General features: G+C 38.1%; 2 protein-coding genes and 1 pseudogene across 3 annotated transcripts; 1 reads left to right on the top strand and 2 right to left on the bottom strand.

Moving 5' to 3' along the window:
• Positions 1-2,104: 2,104 nt before the first annotated feature.
• Positions 2,105-9,915, bottom strand: mettl1 (methyltransferase 1, tRNA methylguanosine). The gene is made up of 6 exons (XM_077603899.1): positions 9,676-9,915; positions 9,374-9,501; positions 9,112-9,296; positions 7,052-7,165; positions 4,097-4,198; positions 2,105-2,532 (listed from the first exon to the last, which is right to left on the bottom strand). Exons 1-6 carry the CDS (start codon positions 9,753-9,755, stop codon positions 2,389-2,391), a joined length of 753 nt encoding a protein of 250 aa, XP_077460025.1. The 5' UTR covers positions 9,756-9,915; the 3' UTR covers positions 2,105-2,388.
• A 911-nt stretch (positions 9,916-10,826) lies between these two features.
• LOC144076035 (E3 ubiquitin-protein ligase MARCHF9-like) lies at positions 10,827-14,448 on the bottom strand (annotated as a pseudogene). Its single transcript, XR_013300713.1, has 4 exons — positions 13,958-14,448; positions 12,437-12,592; positions 11,761-11,953; positions 10,827-11,416 (listed from the first exon to the last, which is right to left on the bottom strand). The product of XR_013300713.1 is annotated as an E3 ubiquitin-protein ligase MARCHF9-like (transcript).
• Positions 14,449-16,082: 1,634 nt separating this feature from the next.
• On the top strand, positions 16,083-24,385 carry cdk4 (cyclin dependent kinase 4). The gene is made up of 8 exons (XM_077603561.1): positions 16,083-16,161; positions 19,682-19,912; positions 20,000-20,135; positions 21,553-21,720; positions 22,224-22,333; positions 22,629-22,679; positions 22,766-22,901; positions 23,932-24,385. The coding sequence occupies exons 2-8, from the start codon at positions 19,695-19,697 to the stop codon at positions 24,031-24,033; spliced, it is 921 nt and encodes a 306-aa protein (XP_077459687.1). The 5' UTR covers positions 16,083-16,161; positions 19,682-19,694; the 3' UTR covers positions 24,034-24,385.
• The last annotated feature ends 619 nt before the right edge of the window (positions 24,386-25,004 follow it).

Raw genomic sequence — 25,004 nt, 5'->3', positions numbered from 1 at the left:
TGTCCAGCAAAAGTTGCTATTATTTTTCAACATATATATGCTGGATGCTTGATTTGATTAAATAATAACAACAGTGTGTTAGGTTAAGCAGAATTTTGCCGTTATGACCTGAAACTTGACCTAAAAGATTAGAGGGAGCAATGTTAAATCCCATAATCCCCTTTAGAGCGAGCAGTTCAAATGAGGTCTGTGGCCTGATGGTTGCATATGATTAAGAAATGCACAATTTCCTTCATGTTGAAAAAGCATCCAGATGACAAGCTCTGACATTAAGCCTTTTGGTGTGATAGGACCGTCGGGCCACTATGAGACAAGTTTCTGTGGGTCTCAGAAGCCATGCTGGCCCGTGAATTCATGATATAATATGTAAGTTTGAGTCATTATTTGGCAATTATTTACAGTTTTTTTAGGCGATTGATCTTACCAGACTTTTTCAGGCAATACAAAAGTCGCACCTGTATAGAAAAAAAGCACAAGTATGAATATATAAATCACATTTTTGGGATGCTATTTTCCCAGAGAGTAAGATTATATATTATAGTAATGATGATAAAATGTATAACAATAAGTTAAACAGGCATCTGTTATCGTAACATGTCCATTATTCAGATAATTCGACCCTAAACAGATAATTTAAGACAGAACACACAATTTGTTTGCCAAATTTTGATTTCTACCAAAATCAATCAAAGCGTTAATCTTTGGTATCTCTTCTAAACAACTCTGGAAATAGAGTGCATGCCTAGAGCACCCTTCTCGCAGTAGTCAATGTGAAGAAAAACAAAAATCCCCCCCAAAACACACAAGTTTCACCTGAGTAAGTCACTAAACAAACTATGAAAAAATTGTGACTTACATGCCAGAAAATACAGTTCTGTGAAAGTAGTTGTTTTAGGTTACCATTATATATTAGAGAAGTGATTTTGTAATAAATCAAACAAGTCTATGCATACCAACGATGGTACTCTAGCATGTGGCAGGTCTGTACATGACAAGGGTACTTAGTAAGGTTTTGGGGGGAAAAAATAAAATTAAGTTGCTTATTGTATTGTATTGTATTATTTTTATTATTCCCTAGGTAGGCTTAATCACAAGATTTTTTTCACTTGGTTTGTTGTGGTGAAAATGAATAAACCAGGACATCTTTCGACTGAGTTTGGGGGTGATGAGTACCCTTAAAAAAGTAGGTCATGGAACTTTTTTTAAGCAATCAACAGCTGTCTCCATAAAACGCAGCCAGAGACGAGAGATGACTTCAGCAAGTCTGCAGCCCAGATGCGGGTAAATGCAACGTCCACTTCTACATGTCACTAATTTAAGCTTTCCATCAGAGCCCTGTAATAAGTTTAAGAAAATGCTTTTTATTTTTTACATTCTGTTCCCAATCATTTTCTAAAGCATTTTCTCCCTCATCAGGGTGGCTGGTGAACAGGAATCACTAGTGACATCGAGTGACAGATACACCATGGACTGGTCGACAGTCTGTTACATATATTTAATTATTTACACAGTGACTGCTTCAACTCATAATCACACCGCTACCAAGTGGGAATCGAACCCACGTTGCCTGCATCAAAGTCAAGCCCAAAAACACTACACATTTGTATGAATTAAACAGAATGAAACACTGGCAGGTCTGATCATGGCTAAGGATATTTTTTTCCAGATAAATGCGCATGCATATTATCAAATGAACTGATATAATTCATATGTAGGTCATATATTAGAGAAACTAAAGATGATAGCATCAATGTACATTTTTACTATCCACCATCTTACTTTCTATTGACTGAGGCAAGTACTGTCCCGTTCTTAATCACACCCCCTGCAGCAGCAAATACTTCAAAGCTACGTAAAAAAAGAATATTGGCCAAGTGCCAAAATTAACTAATGAACCGTGAAAGCTGAAAATTGTGCTACAGACTACTTTGCTCTGAAACGATGGTTCGATAAGCCTTGTGTTAAATTAAAACCCTGAAAATGTATTTTCATGGTTTGGCTTGTTTATAGTTACCCTGAGAATTAGAAAAAAAAAGTGGCACAAAAAAAGAAAAGAAATTCAGCCTTTTTCCCCCTCAAGAGAGCAAGTAAAAACCACAAAACCTTGCTTTTATGATTTAAAAACTTTATTCTTACCACGGTATTATAAGGGTACTACAATGGTAAATGCATTTGCTTTTCCAGCATGATTTAAGGGAGACAAAAGAGCAGATTTAAAAAATTAAATGCCTCAGAAAAAAAGAAATGAGGTTCGACCGTAAAAATACACAAGCTACCTCAAAACACATGATAGTGTAATGGAGAAAAAAAATCCACCTGTGAAATCAACAAAATTGTTTAATCCTCCACGTTGCACCAAGAACGGGGCAAAAGTCTGTTGTTGTGTTTCTATGAATCGTCCGAAATAAATTCTTCTTCATTTGGATCTTCAATCCTCTGGAAAATAGCCCGGAAGTTTTCCCCTTTGTTGCGTTGCACTTTCTTTCCCTCCTCTGTGCAAATGCCCAAGCGAGGAATGATGACATCGTCAACCTGCAAACAAATTGAATTGAATGCATTTTACATGTCAAATATTCAAATGAGAAAATATGTTCATTGTTCGTTTGTGCAACAAAAAAAGGGAGACAAATGTTGGCAAAAAAACCAAAACAAAATGAAGCTAAAATGAGTGTGGGATTTATCTAAATCAGTTTTTTCCAAAATTGTTTTGCCTCCAAAGGCCATATTTCAGAAAAATTCCACAGACACTCTTCGACTATAAATTGTTAAATATGGTAAAACCAGTACACCAAAGAATTGCATATTAGATTTTTTTAAACTACATATAATCAATGAAGCCAACTTATCTCTTAACATCATTAGGGCACACAGACACGATGAGGTGATGACTGATGCCAGGCAGTCGTGACGTGCAAAAAAAATAAAAATTAAACGTGGGGAATTAATGGCCATTGGGCTAAATTTTGGGCATGTCTGTCGTAAATAGTTTTAAAAAGGAATTAGAGTCAGAAAACAATGTGAAAGAGGACCATTCCTTAAGTTTGTTTCCACTGTTTCAATGCAAATGATTGTGTGACCTGGTTGAAGTTTGACATTTATGTGGTTCCGATTGCAGTCGCTTCCGTTAAACAGTGTTCCGTTAAACAGTGTTCTGCAAACAAGTATATTTCAAATCGGTCACTGTGTGATGTCACATCGCTTCTTATTATGCAAATATCGGCCCACTTTATGCTTAGGAGACAAGGCAGCGCACCATTGCATTCATTACATGCAAACCTATTGGCGTCAGCCAAACTGACACAAGTTCATTTAGGCCTACATTGGAAGAATGACCAGAAATCGCACACAACATAAGCATTTCCTTCTTCTCTGAATGTTTTAACATGTGTTTGTACTTTTAATACTTTTGTCATTTATTGATCATTCCCTGTCTCTTATTAAAAACATTTTAGATGAACTATCAGCTTTTCACTATGGGCTCTAATTACCTATATATATTTTTGTGATCTGTTGTATTTTATTTCTACATAGGAGCAAAATGAAAGGTTTATGAGTCTAAAATCTTTTTTTAATGCGCATTTTCCCCCTTCAAGTACCACATAATCCATTGGCTGTCATTGACCTGTTTCATTGTCAATGACATGGAAACATAAATCACCACATGCTTACTTGGTGAAATTTGATTGAACAGCTAATGTAACAAAGGCAATCAATGAGATGATTGTCAAAAATTTTCCACTATGAAAACATTTTAGTCAGATATTTATTTGACCTATCAATCAATAGCAGAACATTGAGCGGAAAAACACCGGGAGATGGTGAAAATCCCATTCTATTGCAGTGAGTTCAAGTCTCCAGGGGACTGAACATCTCTCAACTTCCAAAATACACTGAATTGGATATCTCATTTTAAAAGGCTACACTACATACGAGAGCTTTAGCAGTTTGAATATTGACCAAACGTTCTCACTTAAACACCTCAAAGAAAAGTGGAACACTGGGGGGAAAAAATGGGTGACCTCTCTGGAGCAGACAGAAAACAAATACAGTTGTGTGTGACCTGCAAACAGAGGGTGAAAGAAAAAATTCCACGTACCAGCTCTTCATCAGGGACCCGCTTAAATAATGGATGTTCACTAAAATGCTTCACCATCCAATGGTGGACCTCTTCCACATCTGTGATGGTGTAAACCAAACCCTAGAGACAAAAAACATACATACATGCATAGATACACACATATACATACACATAATATGTAATATATCTCACATTACACTTTTAGAAAGGTATGGGGATGATGTATGATTTGTAATGTTTAAAAAATACCAAATGCTAAGCAATAAAAGACCTCTGCGGTTTGTTAGTTTAACATTTAAATTGCCATAGAGCAGAGCAAGAACATAAATTTGCAGCAAAGACTCTCCATAAGCGCTTCCACTAACAACCCTGGCCGAACTTGCCGCCTCCCCAACGTAAAAAGATGATTAACTGTTGAGATATATCACTTCAACATGCTTCCTTGACAGCAGCTAGTACGTTGGTGTGTGTTTCCAGCGAGGACAGCGTCCACAGGGAAAAAGAATGCAAATTGACTGTGTAACAACTAAACTAGGGTGATTTTTTTTTCTTTAAATAAAATAAATCCATCACTGTTGAGTTTTATACTAAATACCATCAATTTCCTAAAACGTGGCCAACGAGAAACCATTATATATTTTGGTATGGACCCATGGGATTTTTTTCCCCTATTTCTCTTAAGGTCACAACATAAGTCTTTTTAAATACCGCAATTTCACAGAGAAATTGTACACATTATTATGAGAGCATTAACACACATGCAAAAGGTGGTTTTTTCTGATGGTATACAAGTTGGAGCAGATCCAAATAATGGTGGCGCAAACTTGGCAGAGGTCTGCCGTCCGCAGAGAGCCAGTTCCAGTTTTTAGGCTTTCAGTGCAAATTGCTTCTGAATGTTTCATCACATGTGCAGAGCAATGATCCTTGGCAGTATGATAAAAATAACATAGAGACAACACAGAGGTTAATCCACGATGTCACTGCTATTTACTTTGGAGACTGCACAGATAGGCTTACTAGAACAAGGACTTCTTAGAAAATGCAGTCATGCCACATATTATCACACTGTACTGCACTTTAGCTTACTTTTACTTTTTTTTTCCAGGGTGGATGAAATGAAGACGAGAGATTGGACACACGTTATCTGCCTTCACAAAGATCATTTATGTTCAGAATTAATTTGCAAGATTGTGTCACACACTAACTATAACTCATATTTGGGGCGTGAACTGCATCACGTCAGTAGAGTTCATTGGGAGCCATCCCAACTGCCAGCACAATTATGGCCGGGAGCCAAAAGGTCCTGGCAGACCTTGTAGACACAAGCGCGTGCACACACACACACACATACACACACACACACACACACACAAACACACACACAACACTAACCCAAAAACTATAAAGCTTAATTTGGACACAATCCGTTCTTTGTTAGCGAGAAAGAATTTATGGCTGGAGGGAAGGCAAAAAGCTACTGGGTTAGACGTAGGTAAAAATTAAACACAAATTAAATTTCTCAACTGTCTAATCAATTTACTAAATATGTAGGAATACAATATCAAGCCTGTAACTATAAAGTCTAGTCGGAAAAAAACACGTGTTGCTATTGGGCAGGCAGAACCATTACACAGCTCCTTCCATCTGTGACTGTTTTATGCCAATCAGACCAGTGTATCCATAGCATAAACTTTCAGTACTACTGGAAATATATATTACTAATATTTGAATTGCATTGAAACAAAAAATCTCGGCCAAAACTGAAAACCACATAATGAGGATTCTTTTTTTTTCGGGATAAAATACTGTACTGCATCATTTTGTGCACTTTGCCAAAATCTTTTGTTTTGAAACTTTGATTATATAGCACATTTCATGCATCTACCAAAAAGTGATTTAGAGAAAACAAGCAAAAGCACAATTGATGCCATGTGTGCCCACATGTCATCCCATTTTTTTTCTAGCATATTCCTACATTCATTTATTCAACCGCTTATCCTCACAAGGGTCACGGAGGGTGCTGGAGCCTATCCCAGCTAACTACCAGCACCAGGCGGGAGATCACAAGGGGATGGACCACCATACGCACTCACACTCATACCTAGGTGCAATTAAGAGTGTCCAACCAGCCTTTTTGTGATATGCGAGGAAACCGCCGTACCCAGAGAAAACCCACGGAAGCCCGGGAAGAACGTGCAAACTCCACACATTGAGGACCGACCTGGAATAGAACCCTTGACCTCAGAACTTTGAAGCTGACGCCCTAATCACTCACTAACCGGACCGCCACATGCAAACATCTTGTAGTGAAATAAAACAAAGTCAAATGAGGATACCTCCCCTCAGACTCCAAAATAATGAATAAACTAAAATGAGTTTTTGCCATTGGCCTTTTACTGGGAAGAATTGGGGGGTGTCTACCATAGATGTCAGTTTCACCTCAGGGGATCTATACAAGCAGATAAGTAAAAAGCGGCAACTGCAGGCATGTTGATAAAGCTAGAATAATTAAGTTGATGTCTGTCTAGTAAGCGCAAGAACTTCAGCCCTTGAGGAAGGATGTGAATTTTTAAAGGATACACCAAAAACTCAAGTTCTGTGTGCGCATGACCTCATTGGCTTAAGTAAGCACTCTGAGCGTTTTTACTTTTTTACTCATTTCAATCCATGCATCAAAAAAGAATCCAGTTCCGTTAGAAACACAATGTCTTCCACTAAGTTAGGTTTCCGTTAGGGCTGTCCCTATGCAGATTTTTGCCGATCAGATACTCTTATTTTTAGTCCAGCAAAAATAATTGAGAACAGGGAATACTATGTTTGCAAAGTGGTTTGATTTACAGCAGCTGAAAAGCACGAAAACACGTGACAACTGGATCAGGTCAGAACATGTGACCAAATCTGATACTTTTTATAGAACGAAAATAAGTTTAGACAAATGTTTAGTGACTGCGCTTTGATTTGTGCGGTACGTACTCCGATTCTGAGTGTGTAGGCATACTCTGCCAACAACGTCGGACTGATGATCCTCCATTTGTGCTTGGTTTTCTTAAAATGAGGGTCTGGGAAGAGGAAGAACATCTTACAGAGCTAAAAAAAAGAAAAGAAAAAAGAAAAAAACTTAGAAACCATTTAGTGAGCCCCACCAGTGATTAACATTTAGTCACACTGAGCCACATACAACTGTAGTTTTTATTTTTAAAATATTACTATCATATTAAATAATGTAACCTTTAATCATGGCAGCCATAAGACTTTGTTGGTTGTTAAACACGGCTCTTTGCAAACTGGAATTGCCCTTTACAGTTCCTTATAGTTTCTCCCATCAAGTGCAGATAGTCTTCTAAATCCATTAAACAACATTAAAATATGCATTTTTTTATACAAATAGGGAAAAATTATATGTCAAGTATGGGTAGAAAGACATGAAGAAAATTACTAGGGACTAAAGCAGTGCTTGCAAAAAAATAAATAAACATTGCATCCATTTTAAGTTGCAAACTAACCATAAACCAATGAAATTGTTTCTGTCTGTCTTTCGAGATGTTTTAAAAACAACTTTGGCAAACATTGTTTTGGTAATGGGGGGAAAAAAAAGTACAAATACTTTATGTGTTCTTTCATTATAAAGGCTCAATTACACTGTGTGCGGAACAGTATGATCTGTCAGCAAACGCCAGTGGAATTAAATTTGCAACTATTAAAATCCATGTGTGTAGTTCCATAGGACACGTGAGTTGCGCATCTGCCCGGCGTGACCTCTGCGGCAGACGCAAGTCTAACGCAAGACTTCTACTTTTGCCAGACACTGCAAGTAAAACGCATCAGAAGCGACCACGGAAGTTCTGACCACAGAGTGAAATGTCCAGTTGATTTTCAAAATGAAATCAGGTCAATACTGATCTTCACTTAATAATAAGACCCAGTTTCAACTCAACATTCAAAAGGGTCTTTTACATCCATATTTCCAAAACCATATTAATGACAACACACATTAAACATGAGTTATTGTTTTTACCCCGTCTCGTTGGGCTGCTTTCCAGTGAACAAAATGCCAAATATGAAAAATTCAGTGTGATGCAATGGAATTTTATACACTATCGGTAACATTCTTTTACAATTACTAGTTTCAGAACTCTGTGATATGATCACTAATAAAACAAAAATGTTCCTGTACATTTCTCTGAAATCTTGAGATTTTCTTATAAATGAGCTATGCTTGCATTTTCATTCCAATTTTTGGAGCCCCCCTGAAGTAGTAAAGTCCAAAAGAAAACTCACAAACCTTTCAGCAAGCCATGTCATCATAAAATAATGGAAGCATGCCACTCTTGGCAACGAAACAGACTCCCGATTTATGCTCTAACCCAGGGGTGGGCAAACCGGCCCTCGAGGGGCAATGTGGGTGAAGGTTTTTGTTTCAACCAGAGATTTCTGCAGAAAACAATAAGCACCTGACTGCAATCAACTGATTGTACTTTTCTTCTTTATGAATTGGACTTAAAATCCCTCTTTCGCACTAGAACATGTGTCAAAGTGGCGGCCCAGGGGCTAAATCTGGCCCGCGGCATCATTTTGTGCGGCCCGATTAAGTAAATCATGAGTGCCGACTTTCTGTTTTAGGATCAAATTAAAATGAAGAGTATAGATGTATATTAAATTTCCTGATTTTCCCCCTTATAAATCAATAATTGTAATTTTTAAATCATTTTTTTCTGTGTTTTTAGTTCAAAAATGATTTTGTAAAATCTAAAAATTTATATAAAAAAGCTAAGATAAACATTGTTTTAGATCTATAAAAAACTGAATATTCAGGGATTTTAATCCAGTTCTTTTAATCCATTTATTTTAAAAAATCTAAATATATCTAAAATGGTCCGGCCCATATGAAATCGAGTTGACGTTAACGCGGCCCGCGAACCAACCAGAGTCTGACACCCTTGCTCTAGAAGTATACGTCTTAATAAACCCTGTATAAAGCTTCCAGAATTCCAACATCATACAATAACTACATTTACAAAAGCAAAATAGCCCACCTGTCCCTTCTTGAAAAAGTTGGGAAGATACTTCATGGCGTTGCTGCGAAGGCAGGCAACGTTCTGATAGTTTCCTGGATTGGTCTCACGCAATGATTTAATGCGATCCTGGACATAATCGGAAACCTTCACCCGGATTTCCAATCCCAGCATGAGTTTATCTGGGAAAAGTGGAGATAGCTCCACTAAAATATCATACATGTTAGAATGCAAATGTTCAGTGTACAACTTTTGATGTATTGAATGGTTAAAATGTAGCTACCCAAAAGTCCTCCGTATCCACATCCTATGTCTGCAAACTCAACTTGTGGAGTTTTTTGGGGAGACTGCTCCTCTGTGAAAAACTGTGGATACAATGTATGCCAGTCCATTTCCTCGGGACACACGGGACTGGCAAGGGAAGATTCAAACCATTGTCAATGTAAACAAGTATTTAAGGGTAAAAATAATGTGATAATGAGAAAGAGAAATGGGAAATCTGGGAGAAGTAACAAAACTCTGAACACGCTTGCTGATCAACACTCGTCATTACACACGTTGCCTGTATGCCAAGTGGTGACTTACTATTCAAATGTATGATGTGCCATCGGGTTTGAATGTGCTCGCTGTCTGTAGTAACGCTTCTGTGGCATCAATGAAGCCATTTTGGCTTCCACGCTGATGTTCTTGCCGATAACACGCCAACTTTTTCTTTTATTTTACCTGATCAAAATACAAACTTTGCTGTCACGCTTGCGGGAGCGCTAGGACCGGCGTCGCAGGTTTGTGACGTCATATTCAAGCACCCAGTCCCGATTGGTTAGTAAAGGCAGTAGCAAAATGACTAATCCACGTGCCTACTTGATAGCCATGTTAGTAAGGACAACAAACCCATCAAATCAATGCAAGAGCATTGAAATGAACGCGATCGTTCTTCAGTTTAGTATTATTATTAAAGTATTACTTTTTCATTTCCAAAGCCAAAACATATGCTTTCAAGGCAGTATTTTTTGTAGTCATTTAGGGACAAAAAATAAAAATAAAAACATTTAGAATTTATATATTGTATATTTCTTATCTCATTTTCTGAACCGCTCTATCCTCTTTAGGGTCGCGGGGGTGCTGGAGCCTATCCCAGCTCTGGGGTCCTGGGTTCAAATCCAGGTCTGTCCACCTGTGTGGAGTTTGCATGTTCTCCCCGAGCCTACGTGGGTTTCCTCCGGGTACTCCGGTTTCCTCCAACATTCCAAAAACATGCATGGTAGGCTAATTGGACACTCTAAAATGCCCCTGTCTATGGGTGTAAGTGTGCATGGTTGTTTTAAAATACTGTTCATTTTAAAATTGAGCTGATTAAAGATTGATGTATTAGACCCTGTATATTTACTAAACTATGTTATACATTTTTGCCATTTCTTTTTTTTATTGCACTTTTTCCCAGATAGAGTACATTTTATAATCTAAAGTGTTTTGATTATAACACTTCATGGTATTTATTTTTCTTAACCATAGATATACTGGGCACGTAATCTATTTTTTTTCTTCACGTAAAAGCAGTCATATAATCCAGTTAGTTTTTGTACTCTTAATAATGCATATACGTATTTAGGAATTCCATATTAAAAGCCTAGGTGTCCTTTCATCCAATCGTTACAATCCTTACATACTAATTTGTTGTGAAACCAATTAAAAACTGTCAACACAAGTATATTTCAAATTGAAATTTCAAGGTTTTATTAGGATTTTACAAATGCAATCCGTTAACACCAGACATTCAAATGTCTCAATAGATAGTTGCAGCACAAATAAGCATAACAGTATTTCTACAAGCAATGCTGATTCATCTGGGAAAAATACTGGGCAACAATGATTGGTCTTGGTGTTCAAAATATCTGCTAAATGTCAGTGATAAAAGACAGAAGACATGAACTTTATTTTTTTAGGAACTCTGTCACAACTGATCCATTCATCCCTTTGCACATGTTCACTTCTGTGAGCAAAATCTGGATTAGGAATTCTAAAAATTCATCCTGACTATACGGTGGCCACCCTCATGACCATCTCACTGTTGGCGATGTTGTTGGGCCTTAGCCTGGTCAAGATGCGCAGTACTGCATTGCCAAAATAGAGAATAAGGCAAGGCCTTAGACATGGCACAATTCCTGTGCGTTGGCGACGTGTCCGCTTTCTTCACCACCAGCACCTCTGCTGCCACAACCAATCAAGTCTTTTGTTTTCTCGTAATTCAGTACCTTCCACGTCTGGTTCATTGTATACCAGCGCTTTATGATGCGATAAAATTCTCGTCCTTCTTGGATTACAAATCCTACAAAGAATGTAAAAGTGCGGCAGAGTGGATCACATTGTTGAAGATATGGCTCAATATACACACAGTATGAATGGTGAAATATGCACTTTATCAATAAATCTCTTTTTAATACTTTTTCCTTTAGGTGTATGTGGTGGGTTGATAGCGAGAGAATCATAAATTGACGTTTTGTGAAAAAATCTGGGATTTTATTTTAAGGCAATATCGCCAAACCTTTGTTTTGTCTTTGCTTTTTTGAAAAACTATTTGTATGTATTTTTAATTACAAGTTACACATTACCTAATCACAATCAATGGGAAATGTTATTTGAATGTTATACACTGTACACTGCGCTTCTTACCTATACAAATGAAATCCACGAAGACATACATCCCATAGAATATCTGAAAGATATAATCCTTGCGTTGCAATTCAGCATAGGGGCTGACCATTGACCAGGTAAGCCAACCAATGCTGGCTATGAGGAAGAGTAAGCCCAAAACCATGGCTGAAATTTGTACCTTTTCAATCAAGTTCAGGGATATGGATTGCCACTGCAGGAACAGACAAGACAGATAAGTTAAAAATGTTTAGAATCTTACATCAACATAATAACCACTTATCCTCACAAGGGTCGCGGGGGTGCTGGAACCTATCCCAGCTAACTTATGGACACCAGGCAGGGGACATTCTGAATTAGTTGCCAGCCAATCGCAGGGCATCAGGAGAAGGAAAACCTTTCACACTCACACTTATACCTAAGGGGGAATTTAGTGTTCAACTAGCCTACCATGCATGCTTTTTTTGGAATGTGGGAGGAAACCCAGAGAAAACCCACACAATGAATTGAATGAATAACTGCATATTAATGAGAATTCATCGTCTGCAGAAACTCTAGACAAGAAGACCACGTAAAATGCTTGGAAAATGACTCATTGGGACACTATTGACTCAAACTTTAGTGACACTTTAATGTCCACGGAAGGGGGTTAGAAGGGCAATGAGTGGAGGGGGCAAGATGTCAGATGCTATGATACCTGCAGCGGGTTTTTGGTGGAAATGGCACAAACGTGGTATTTAAAGCGGCACAGCTCACAAGTCCAGGAGCCAGTTTCTCCGATCCAACGGACCAAGCAAGACTGGTGAGAGAAGCGGACAGAGCCGTCACAGAGGCAGGGGCTCAACAGTTCTCCCTGCAGAACACAAAGAGCACGTACATCAAGTATAACCCATTGACTTTTTTTCTGTTCAATGATGATTCACACGGCCTAATACATTGGTGATTTAATAAATTAGATACCTAGTTAGGAAATACGACATACAGTACAATATGCATAAGTGGGTAAACTGCTCCAGATGTCTTAGATTTGATGGGGGTCTTGTCCAGAAGGCACATTTCGGCCAAAAATGTGATCTGGGCTCATAGAATGCACCTTCAGAAGAGTCCAATACATTTCTCTGAGGTGATTTTGGCTGTGTGTTTTGGATTGTTATCCCGCTGAAAGACTCACGAGCTTCAACTGAGTCTTGGCTTTTTGGCATTAAGCAGCCTATCTCGCACCAGAATCCCTTGATAGTCTTGAGATTCTTGCATATTTGATAAATCCTGTGCCAGATGTACACAGCAGCTCCAGAACATAACTGAGCCTCCTTCAAGTTTCATAGACATCATGAGCATCTCTCCTATTCAACACAATTAGGCAGGAAGGGCATCCGGTGTAAAAACCTGCGTCAAATCTATCTGGGAACCGACTGTTTGGATGTGGTGATGCCTTCAAGGGGTATGACGAAAAGTCAGTTAAGTCTTGCTAGAAATATAATAACGAACAAATTCACTAACACGCCTATTTCACCCAACTCACTGAACAATCAAGATCAGTGTGCCAACAACCAATTCTGCTGCAGTCATAAGACTTGTGTACTATAGATATTTGTGTCTTGATTCAATGTTTTTTAAATGAGTTTCATGACCTACTTCACTTGAGTACATCTGACTGACATACGATTGGGAAGCAGTTGCCATTTTGAATAAAAATATATTAAAGTCAAACTATTCACCATTTTAACTTACGCAGCAGAGGAGCAGGGAAATTTTATATAATTTACCGTAGATTCCATAATAATTATTCTAGTATTTACACTACACAAACTGCTTGGTTTTATTACGATCCCTATCATATAGTCCACTGTCATAGAAAGAAAAGACCTAAGAAACCCTTTAACACACCTTTCAAAATCTTCAAGACAAAATCCCCCAAAATGCAAAATATCTTTGAAGGATATTTTACAGAAAAAAGTAGGACCACCACCCAAACTATCAAGTATACAAACTGAAATCACAATTTACTGATGCTCCTTATGAGCAAAATGTTGGCCTGTTTCATTGACTTTAAATCATTTATTCTTATAATGATGGGCAAACGAATTCTGCCATCTAGCGGATAAATCATTCGGTGCGCTCTCTCTATCACTAACATTGTATTTCCCCGAAAACATTTATGTCGATTTTTTCCCCCACATAGGATGATGAACTCCCAAAAGAATGCATTGCAGTGCACCTTTTCTGGACCCTGGAAACAGATCCGGCACTGAGGGCTTCGCAGTCCACTTTCGGTAAGACTGGAGATGGAGCCAAGGTCCTCAAGATGCTTCACTTTTTCTCCTGGCGAAGCGCAATCTTTCTCCTGCTCACTTCGCGGAACTTCGGGCCAAGAGGATCCATCAATGACCCCCATCATTCTTCGACGTGGTCTTTCGGTGCTCTCCTCCTGCTTGATTCGGAGCGGAACCCTTTTTTATTTTTTTTTAATAGATATAGTTTAGTTACCTACATAATGTACTCATCCTTTGCGAAGACGCCACAACGGTGGATGTTTGTGACGTGAGTAACAAGAGGAAATTGTTAAAGCATGTGCAACAACGCCAATGAGCCAAAAAGGGACGACATCATATGGAATAATGCATGGTGTTCGATTTAAAAATAAAATGTAAGCAAACATTTCAATCCTAGCATGAATGTAACCCACTTTCACAACCTCTCCTCTAAGAGTGGTACTGACGCCACAAACTTAAAAGTGTCGGTACCAGATTCAATTTCATTCCACTGCTTTTAAACGTCACGCAGTTGCCATGACGTGCGTGTGACGTAGATTATTTGATAAAACCGCAACAGAGGTGACTTGCTTTTTTATCATCGTCACCATCATCATCATCATCATTACCATCCTTATCATCATCGTCATCATATCATCATCATTATCAGCATCATCATATTATTGGACCATAAATTGCCTTACAAAAGGCACATGCAGATGGGACATTCATTAGACTACTGGTAGACTTAATAAACACTGTTAACTTGAAGGGTGCTATTGACAGAAATAGACGTCAAATCAGTTTAATGATTATATTCACTCCAACTGCCTTCGACAGACGCCAGATGGGAGGTGTATTGTCATAATAGACAGTACACAACCTACTTCCCTCTGGCAGGCGCTAAGGACCATAACAGCCAAGACACACAGATTCAAGGACAGTTTCTCCCAAAGAGCCATCACCATACTCAAATCGAGTTCTGCACCTAGGAGGACCTAATCAAAACTTATATTGTACTTGCACTAAAACTCTATAGGCTGCTAACCACTTTAGTCACTTTTTTACCTACCAACTTATTTCTGTGACCACTTATTCTTGTTGACTACTACTTATTTATTATGTTGACTGATAATTTATTTATTATTTGTTGATTATTGATTATTTATTATTCTTTTTATTTATTTGTGTTTGCTGTTTTTATTTGTGCACTCCCTACTTTATGTTGTTGACCATTTATTATGTTGACTACTTATTTATTTATATTTATTTTTTGTAGTTTTTTGTGCACTTCATGGTGAAGCTTTACATCATATTATAGAAGACTTCTATAATTTATATATATACTATATACTTATTTATGTTGTTGACCATTTATTATGTTGACTACTTATTTATTTATTATTTATTGTTATTACTTATTGATTATTTATTTTTTTGTAGTTTTTTTGTGCACTTCATGGTGAAGCTTTACATCATATTATAGAAGTCTTCTAAAATCTAAAAAGCTTTACATCATATTATAGAAGTCTTCTATAATATGATGTAAAGCCTCACCATGAAGTGCACAAAAAACTACAAAAAAATAAATTATCAATAAGTAATAACAATAAATAATAAATAAATAAGTAGTCAACATAATAAATGGTCAACAACATAAATAAGTGCTTCTATTGTCATTATACAAGTACTTCTATTAGAAGTACTTGTATCACATGGCATGGGGTCAGACGACATTTTTTTTAAATAAAACATATGTATCTTTTTTTAGACATAGAAGTGGTCCGACAAATATACACAAAAAAAGACTATTTTCCTTATTCTAGTCGTGATGCATGCCTAGTAGTATAAAACGATAATCAGTGGCACCGCCCCCGAGTAAACGTTCAACAGGAAGCGAAAACCCCCCGAAAAGAGTGCCGACTGAGAAGGATAAGAAAGGAAGGGTGGGTGGAGGCCGAACTCTCATCGATTGATTTCCTTTTTCTTCGATCGACATCGAAGGGGCTGCAAAACTAGTTCTGGCTGCCCCAGCAGAGCCTTGTGCGTCGGGGTGAACTTATACGTGGCACCGCATCGAGAAGAAGAAGAAGAAGAAGAAGAAGAAGAAGCATGTGCGCCCCTTAAGATCCAAAGAAAACCGAGGAGCCGGTTCTGGGTAGGGTCGAAGGTAAAATACTGCTAAGCAGAAGTATTATGACTGTTTTATGAAATATAGATTTATGTTTAGTATCTTTTGAGGCCATTCTTTGCCCACCGGACGCGAGGTTTTTACGTAATGCGTGGCCATGTAAGTTTTTACAGGTCACTTTTGCTAGTTGCAATGCACCCCACGCTGAAAGGTGGGAGTGAGGATGCAAACTTATGGCCGATCGTTCTCTCTGAAGCTTTAGTTTGAACTTTTATTCAACAAAAGAGCGATCAACGCAACGTGTTGCACTTCCCGTCCGTTCGGCCTGATTCTCTCTATTTCCGCCCACCAGCCTCGCGTGTGTCCGGATGGCTTGGATCAGTAACCCGATGTTGATGAGATTTAACCCCAAACTGGATTTGAACTTTAAGCACTGTCCCACATTCCACCTTAAATGATGAATGAGTGAGGAGAATGATCTGGTGAACACTCTGTGTTTGGAGACATGGGCATCTCCAGCTGTTTCCATGATGAATGAGTGAAGTGAATGCTCTGTGTTTGCAGACATTGTGGTCCAATCCAGTTGTTTCCATGATGGTACCATTGGATTTCAGTGTTATTTTTGGAGTAAATTGAAAAATATAATTATTTATTTTATTAGTCATACTTTGATTCCCGATTTTTCTAATAATAAAATGTGTGCTTCGGGTCAATAAACAGTAAATAGATAATCCTCATTTGAGTTTAATAAGGAATGTCAAGAGTTAATAAATGATGACAGGCTTAGCTTCAGACAATGACTCATCTTTCTCAACATGAAATATGCTTTGTTCATCATGACTACTATGCACTCACTCATATATTAATGATATTAAAGGGTGGTTAGTTACGTTCAATTCATATGGATAACCATCACAATTTATTTGCTATATGATTGCTATTTGTAACTTTTAACCTTTGGTTGGAAAGTTGGTTACAATGTAATCCAACATGACTTCTGTCATTGTAAAATGTGGTCTGAATATTGCAAAGATGGTCGGACATCAAGCCCAGTACACAAGTAAAATGTGGTTTGTGGGCTGCTACAGCAGAAAAGGCAGACTACACCCTTCCCTTGTCAGTTATAAGTTCCAGGGCACGTAAGCGACCCTTCTCACTCAAATTCATACTGTCAAGGATTGGAAGCTGAACCCATGCTCCGTCACTGAAGTCATCTGGTTCCACCACAACACTCTCAATGACTTTGCTCATGAAATGGAATCATAAGTGTATTAATTGTTCCATATTTAGCATCACCTATATTATCTAACACTTAAAAAATAACTGTGTAGTGAGTTATCATGCCTTCTTTTTACACACAGTGGAATGCAGAATTTTACTTACAATTTATTATTTGCAGTGTCCATCCAGGTACCGCACTCGGGTGATTTCCCCAGTAAGATGTCTATCATGCAAGGGTGATTCCAGATAATTTTCAACAGAGACGGCTTATACCAAGATTCAAATCTTGAGGCACTTAGCCTTGGCCACCAAACAGATGCACCACTTCTTCGTCAAAGGGGACTAAATAGAAGATGATATCCTGATACGCACAAATATTGTGTATAAATACATGTGAGATCTTCTACGAAAGTCAACCAACCAACCTCTGCTCTTGACTGACGAAGCAACATAAAAAAGTGGAGTTCCATTCCAACATCCTCCTATCAACAAGCTGGACACCCATTTAAGCATGTTAAAAGATTTTGTACTGCACACTAAAAAAGGAAGTCAACTCATTACCAAAAGTGTTTGGCTTTGCAAGTGTTTCTGTTCATTTGTCGCTGCACTTCAATCACTCCCCTGCAGAAAAAAATCCAAACTGCAGTTCTTTTCTCCCCCTTCAAAAAGCTCTTGCCCAGCAGGGGTTGGAGGCACCATCAAAGTCACACAGAAGTCGTACCTCTCTCTAGCATTAGTTAATTCAAGAGAATTGTGCCACTCGGGTCATAATTGATCTTCAGAGCAGCCTTGTTTTCTGTGAAGGGAGAAAAGCCCAAACATTTGGCATTTATAGAAGGTCAATAACTCGTGCATGCTCTAAAAGAAGTGGTTTGCAGACAGCAGGCTTTTCTTTCATTAATCAAATGCTCGGAAATATGTGTTTGATTTAGTCCAGGAATGTTGGATGAGTCAACAAACTCACTGACTCGTTCTACTTTTGCCGTGCAGCTTATTCACAACCGCTTGTACAATATCCCCACACAAGGACATGCATGTTCAGGGTGGAAGTGGGATGGAAGTCCCCATTCTACAACACAGATCTGAGATCTCCGTAGTCAGCATAACAATATCAGACCATAGAAGTTTGCTTGCAGTACCTCATACTTTGCAGATTTTACCCCTCCGGACTCGACCAAGTCAGTTTCTTCTTCCGTCAGGTCAAAAATCAGCACTTTTAAAGGGATTGTAAAGGGGGCTGCTGATTGGTTGTGAGTGGATTGACTCATTAGCACACCTCAAATAGTGCAAAATTCCCTCTTTCAAATATATCTGCTTACATGTGTAAATCACCAACACCAAGTCTATAATAACAAGACTAGACTTGCACTGTACTAGGGAATAAAACCAGAGGAACTAGATTGGCAATGATTGGTGGATATTTTCCAAGGATTTTTCCAAGATATATAGTGAGCAGTCACGTATTGAATGTTATATTTCTAGAACAATTATGATTACATTTTCTGAAAACACCGTTTAAGCTCAGGACACTTACTTTCAAATTGGATTGTGTATAGAACTTACGTTCTCACCTTTAATATGTTGTATTTCCCGTTTGACAAAAGTGATTGGAAATTTGTGTTGTACATTACTCTTAAATTCCTTGATTGAGGTTGAATTACAAAGTTAGCAGCATGGCACTGTCTCTATCCAAAGTGCATAATTTGTGAGTAACCAGACTTTTCTTTACCTGCCGTATGATGATGGCAAATCAATACTTTTGTCTGGTGAATTTTCACCTCATTACAGAGTTTATGTTCCAGAAAACAATCCTGTCTATATGTGGAGGTTAATATTATGTGACTTTAGGACTTTAGGAAATCACGCTCTTGTTTAGTGTAAATCAGGGGTGTCAGACTCGGGTTGGTTCGCGGGCCGCGTTAACGTTAACTCAATTTCATGTGGGCCGGACCATTTTAGATACATTTAGATAGACTTTTTATAAATGGATTAAAATAACTGGATTAAAAGCCCTGAATATTCAGTTTTTTATAGATATGTATGTGTGTATATATATATATATACATATACATATACATATACATATACATATACATATACATATACATATACATATACATATACATATACATATACATATACATATACATATACATATACATATACATATACATTATACATATACATATACATATACATTATACATATACATTATACATTATACATATACATTATACATATATATATATATATATATGAATGGATAATTTTCTTTCTTGTTTGTTCTTGTACTGTTATTTTAAGATAATATAATAAGAGCAATATTTCTGTCTTTCAGTGTGAAACCAGTCATGGCCCAAGGTACCAACATCCAGTATGAGCGAGTTGCAGAGATCGGCGGTGGTGCTTATGGGACTGTTTATAAGGCCCGTGACATGGAGAGTGGTCAGTTTGTGGCTCTAAAAAGCGTGCGGGTCCAGACAGACCATAATGGTATCCCCGTTTCTACGGTCAGAGAGGTAGCTCTTTTAAAGCGACTCGAGCAGTTTGATCATCCCAACGTGGTCAGGTAAGAGAGTTGTGTGCCCTCAGGATATTGAGTGTGGCTTTTTGTGAACATGCCCTCAACCATTATCGCTTTTCTACCGTCTGCCAGGCTCATGGATGTGTGTGCTACCCGGAGGTCAGACCAGGAGACTAAAGTCACGTTAGTCTTTGAACATGTGGAGCAAGATCTCAAGATCTATTTGGAAAAAGCCCCAGCACCTGGGTTGGGGCTTCAACGCATAAAAGTGAGCAGCCAGCATGCTGAAATGTTGGCAGTAGGCCAGTGTCCTGAGATATGCAAAATATGCACCAATGTTGTTGGGACAATTTCTTTCCATTGACTTGAAAGGAACACTTTGAGAGTACTGTTATGTGACACTGAAATCAAATCAGCTGCTCAAAAGCCTGCTGCTTGGCATAAAGAACAAATCTCCAGCTCCAAGCAATTTGTTTAAACTCCCAGTTGATGACTAACCAAACATAAACCATAAAGAATTGCATGTTATGTACTTAAAACAACCACATGATCTAGTTCTGTCTGAATGAATTCCATTTTTTTATCAAGCCGCACAAAAATGCTTTGCATAGGCTAACAAATAGCCTCTGGCGTCACTGCGTTATAACCTCTCGGACAAGGAATATGTGAATACAAACAGTGTTGGAACATCTCAACAGACAAAATAACCAAATGAATAAATATAAATAGGATTTATAGTTCTATCTGGAGGTACCAGTGTATATAGTATATTACATTGCTAACATGACAGTGTTAGGAGTATATATGAATAGTATAATATTGTACATTACATTTTTCTTAGTTGTAGTAGATTTTACTGTACTGAAGTGCATCATCCTCATCACGAGTGGAGTAAATCTGAATTGCGATGAGCATGGCGGGGCCCCACTGATGGCGGCAGTTAATTGAGAGATCAATCGCCACTGCCATTACTGGGATTATTTTTACGTTGAATTACCGAACACCAGCCGTCTTGATTTTGTTAGCGAAGAGGGGCGCATCATCATGTACATCAGGGGTGTCAGACTGGTTGGTTCGCGGGCCGCTTTAACGTCAACTTGATTTCACGTGGGCCGGACCATTTTAGATATAATATTTAGATTTTTTTTTATAAATGGATTAAAGGAACTGGATTAAAAGCCCTGAATATTCATTTTTTTATAGATCTAAAACAATGTTTATTTTAGCTTTTTTAAAATATATTTTTATATTTTACAAAATGATTTTTGAACTAAAAACACAGAAAAAAAATTGATTAAAAATTACAATTATTGATTTAAAAGGGGAAAATCAGGAAATTTAATATGCATCTATACTCTTCATTTTAATTTGATCCTAAAACAGAAAGTCGACACTCATGATTTACTTTCCCGTGCCACACAAAATGATGCCGCGGGCTAGATTTGGCCCCCGGGCCGCCACTTTGACACGTGATGTATACATAATTTTTAGGCCATCACCCAGGCCTCTTTTACGGCCCTCTAGAGGTCCACGTACGCCGAGGACTCGTTGCAACCCCAGCAATGACCAATAACCCTTAGATCTCTTGCTCTACTGCCATAATCATGTTGTCGAATGGTTGTGATTAGTATTTGCAAGCACTCCAACAGCTTGCAATTAAAATATATCTGCTTGTTTTTCTCCAGGACTTGATGAAACAGCTGATGTGTGGTCTGGCATTCCTGCACTCAAACCGTGTGATACACAGAGACCTGAAACCAGAAAATATTTTGGTAACCAGCCAGGGTCAGGTGAAACTGGCTGACTTCGGACTGGCGCGCATGTACAGCTGCCACATGGCCCTCACTCCCGTGGTTAGAAGCATCACATTTTCATTTATTTTTCTCTGTTACACATCATTTGGGTTTTCATTTGTTCAACCCATTTGGGAGTGAACCCTCCATCTCAGAACTGTGAGGCTGATGCTAAACACTCGGTCACCGAGCCTTGTTGGGTATTTATCGTGTAAAGTTTAATTAATTTTAATTTTAATTAATGGCCATTAATAATGATGCATATTCAATCTTGTGTGAATACTTTGTGCTGGTGGTTATGGTTCGATTTAACACTCTAAATGCCATGTTCCAAGATGAACACAAGATTGATGGATTGACGTCCCTCATTAATTCTGAGCAATTTGAATTTGGTATATTTTGTCGTATATTCATATTGTGTGGCTTGTCGGACAATAGCGTTAAAGATTAAACTTTCATTTTAAATTTGTCATGTTTTCAAAATCTGAACAGAAGCGGCTCTGAACTTTAATTGTGAGAAATTAATGATTTTTATGACTCGTTGCTTCATACATCTCCCTAAGGTGGTGACGCTGTGGTATCGGCCTCCTGAGGTTTTGCTGCAGTCCAGTTACGCCACACCTGTGGACATCTGGAGCGCAGGCTGCATCTTTGCGGAAATGTTCAGACGGAAGTGAGTCAACAGAAATAGTACTAATCCGATTAAAAGACACTGCTTATGACTACAATTTAATGGAAGTCACGGTATTGGAATTAGTGACATTGTGAAGAGTAGAAAGTGAAGATTTATTGTGGTAAGGCTTTTTTTTTTTAAATGCGGTGCAGTTCAACGCTAGAGTCATGTGTCATTATTACATTTATGCAGATAGCTTTCATTTCATTCATCAAATTTTGACTCCTTATTGAATGAGCCAGTCCCAGTCCGGAAGCGTAACAAGAAATGAACATTTTCATGTTATTTCTGACAGACCCTTATTCTGTGGTGAATCCGAAGTGGACCAATTGGGGAAAATCTTTGAGTGAGTCATCCATTCAAGAGTTGCCTCATTGTGACTTGTGCTGGTTGATGATTTTTATGTCTCTAAAATTGAATGTGTCTTTGCAGAGTGATTGGTCTCCCACCAGAGGAGGATTGGCCAACTGGTGTTACACTTCTAAGAAAACACTTCGCTCCTTCCTCGGCTCGCCCAATAACTGACTTTATTCCAGAGATAAACGAGCTCGGGGGACAACTGCTGCTGGTAAGATGTCAGTGACTTGGCAGTGAAGTGACAGTCAATCAGCATGTTAACAGCTATGCAACCTAAGTTGCTGCAGACTGAGGAAAGCTTAAAAATGGCAGGATTGGGCCACCTTGGCATAAAAACATAAAAAGTTAACTTTTAAATTCTACTAAGTATATTGAAAAGGGCAATAAGAACGTCAACATTGCTAGTTTGACATTATATGCTTGCACGTCACAGTGAAACCCATTGATACGTTTTGTATTTATTTTTTTAAAGAAACCTTGTCTTACACTCATTTTCACTGTGCTTAATGGGACCAGACGAGTTTAGGTATTTTGCTGCCAACCTCCCTATTCATGCACAGTAGGGAGATGTAATAGTCAGTCCATTACATGACAATGGAGGAGTTAGAAGATGAAATAATAATGATAGTGTAGTGTGTTTTTAAAATGCGCATCAAGATGTATTGAATTGGAGAAAACTTGATGGATCAGTTTTTTTATGAGACATTTGTGGACGCTGGCAATCTCGAAGCCCCACTCAACTGTACACATTCCTCATAAAAAAGTGCCCCTGTGTATGCATTAAAACTACAAGGACATGCTAAAATACTCTACTAAAATAAGAAAATCGATTCATTTATCTCAAGCTTAGGTCAAGGGTGCTTGATAGAGCGCTATTAGTTTTATTCCTTAAAAACTTGTGTTGTAGTACCCATAATAACAGCTTTTGTATTGTACGTGATGAGGTAAAATCGAGAGTATACAGATCTTCTGTGGTAAATCTTTTCTGCTTTCACAACTTGGCCCTGAGAATTGTTTTATTAGAACTTCATTGAATCCCCTTTGGTTGCCTAGCAACTGGCCTCACTGAGGATGAGCGCCCAACATCATGTCAAATGGCAACTGTCAATGTTTGTGAATCAGATTGTAAATCAAAGAGTTTAGTGCTGATTGTCAGCTTCAGTCACAATAAGCAGGTGAATGAACAGGTGTCAGCTTCTAATTTGGCTTCCGAATATGCCACTCTTCTTTCTGTCTTGCAGGATATGTTAACCTTTGACCCCTCTGATCGAATATCTGCCCTGAATGCACTTGCTCATCCCTATTTCTGCAATGATGAGATATTGACTGAAACAAAAAGCTGAGCGCCTCCATAAAACAAAGTCACAAGGGACGAATCAACTGAGCTTGGGCCACAAGATTTCACACTCAAGAAGCATTCCTGCACCTAGGGCTCATTTTTTTTATTAGTCCAGTATGAAATCGATCGCAAACTCCCTTATTGTGCAAATGCCAGTCTCAAAAAAATTGTTGTGTTTACAGGATTTGATAACCATCAGACATACATTGTCTTTGCCAACTTGTAGTCCAGTTCAAGCAAGCTGTCATTTGAATATACTTTTTTAAACTATGATTTATGCATCCTCTTCCATATGTTGATATTACACTGTACCTCTGATGATCAGCTGAAAAATAAATGTAAGAAACAATCTTGTACAGTTTGAAAAATATCTGCTATCCTTATATTTTAAGTTTATAAATGATGTCAAGTTGTCAACTGGGCTTCCCCTCTCATCCACCTGTTGCTCTCGCCACATCGTTCCTATTGGCATATATTCCACGTTAAGAGAACGTTCTGGATTAACAAGTTTAGGCACCAAAAAGGAGTGCTTCTTCTTTTGTCTCTTATCATTGTGACATCCATACGCTTTGCAGTCTGCCATCTTGTGCGAGCCAGGAGTCATTTCAATGCCATTTGCCTCTCAATGATGCTGTGTAATGACTGCCATTTGCTAACCATTTGCTGAATATGGTCCGTGTTGGAGGGACAATTTTGTTAACATACAAGATCAGAGACAAATTTAAGATCAAATATTTATCAAACTACTGTAATTTCACGACTATAAGGTGCACCACATTACAAGGCAGACCCTCAATGAATTACATTTCAATGTTTTTTCCATATATAAGGCGCACTGGATTATAAGGCGCCCTGTCTATTTTGGAGAAAATTTAAGACTTAAGTGTGCCTTATTCGTGAAAATACAGTACAGTATTGCTCCACGAACCCTATAGATTTTTTTCAGCTGACCTCCGGACGTGCATTTCAATGTAT

Source organism: Stigmatopora argus, chromosome 6 (assembly GCF_051989625.1).
Source record: "Stigmatopora argus isolate UIUO_Sarg chromosome 6, RoL_Sarg_1.0, whole genome shotgun sequence".
Lineage (NCBI taxonomy): Eukaryota > Metazoa > Chordata > Actinopteri > Syngnathiformes > Syngnathidae > Stigmatopora > Stigmatopora argus.
The sequence above is the reverse complement of the archived record's forward strand: the minus strand, read 5'-3'. Positions and strand labels throughout refer to the sequence as shown.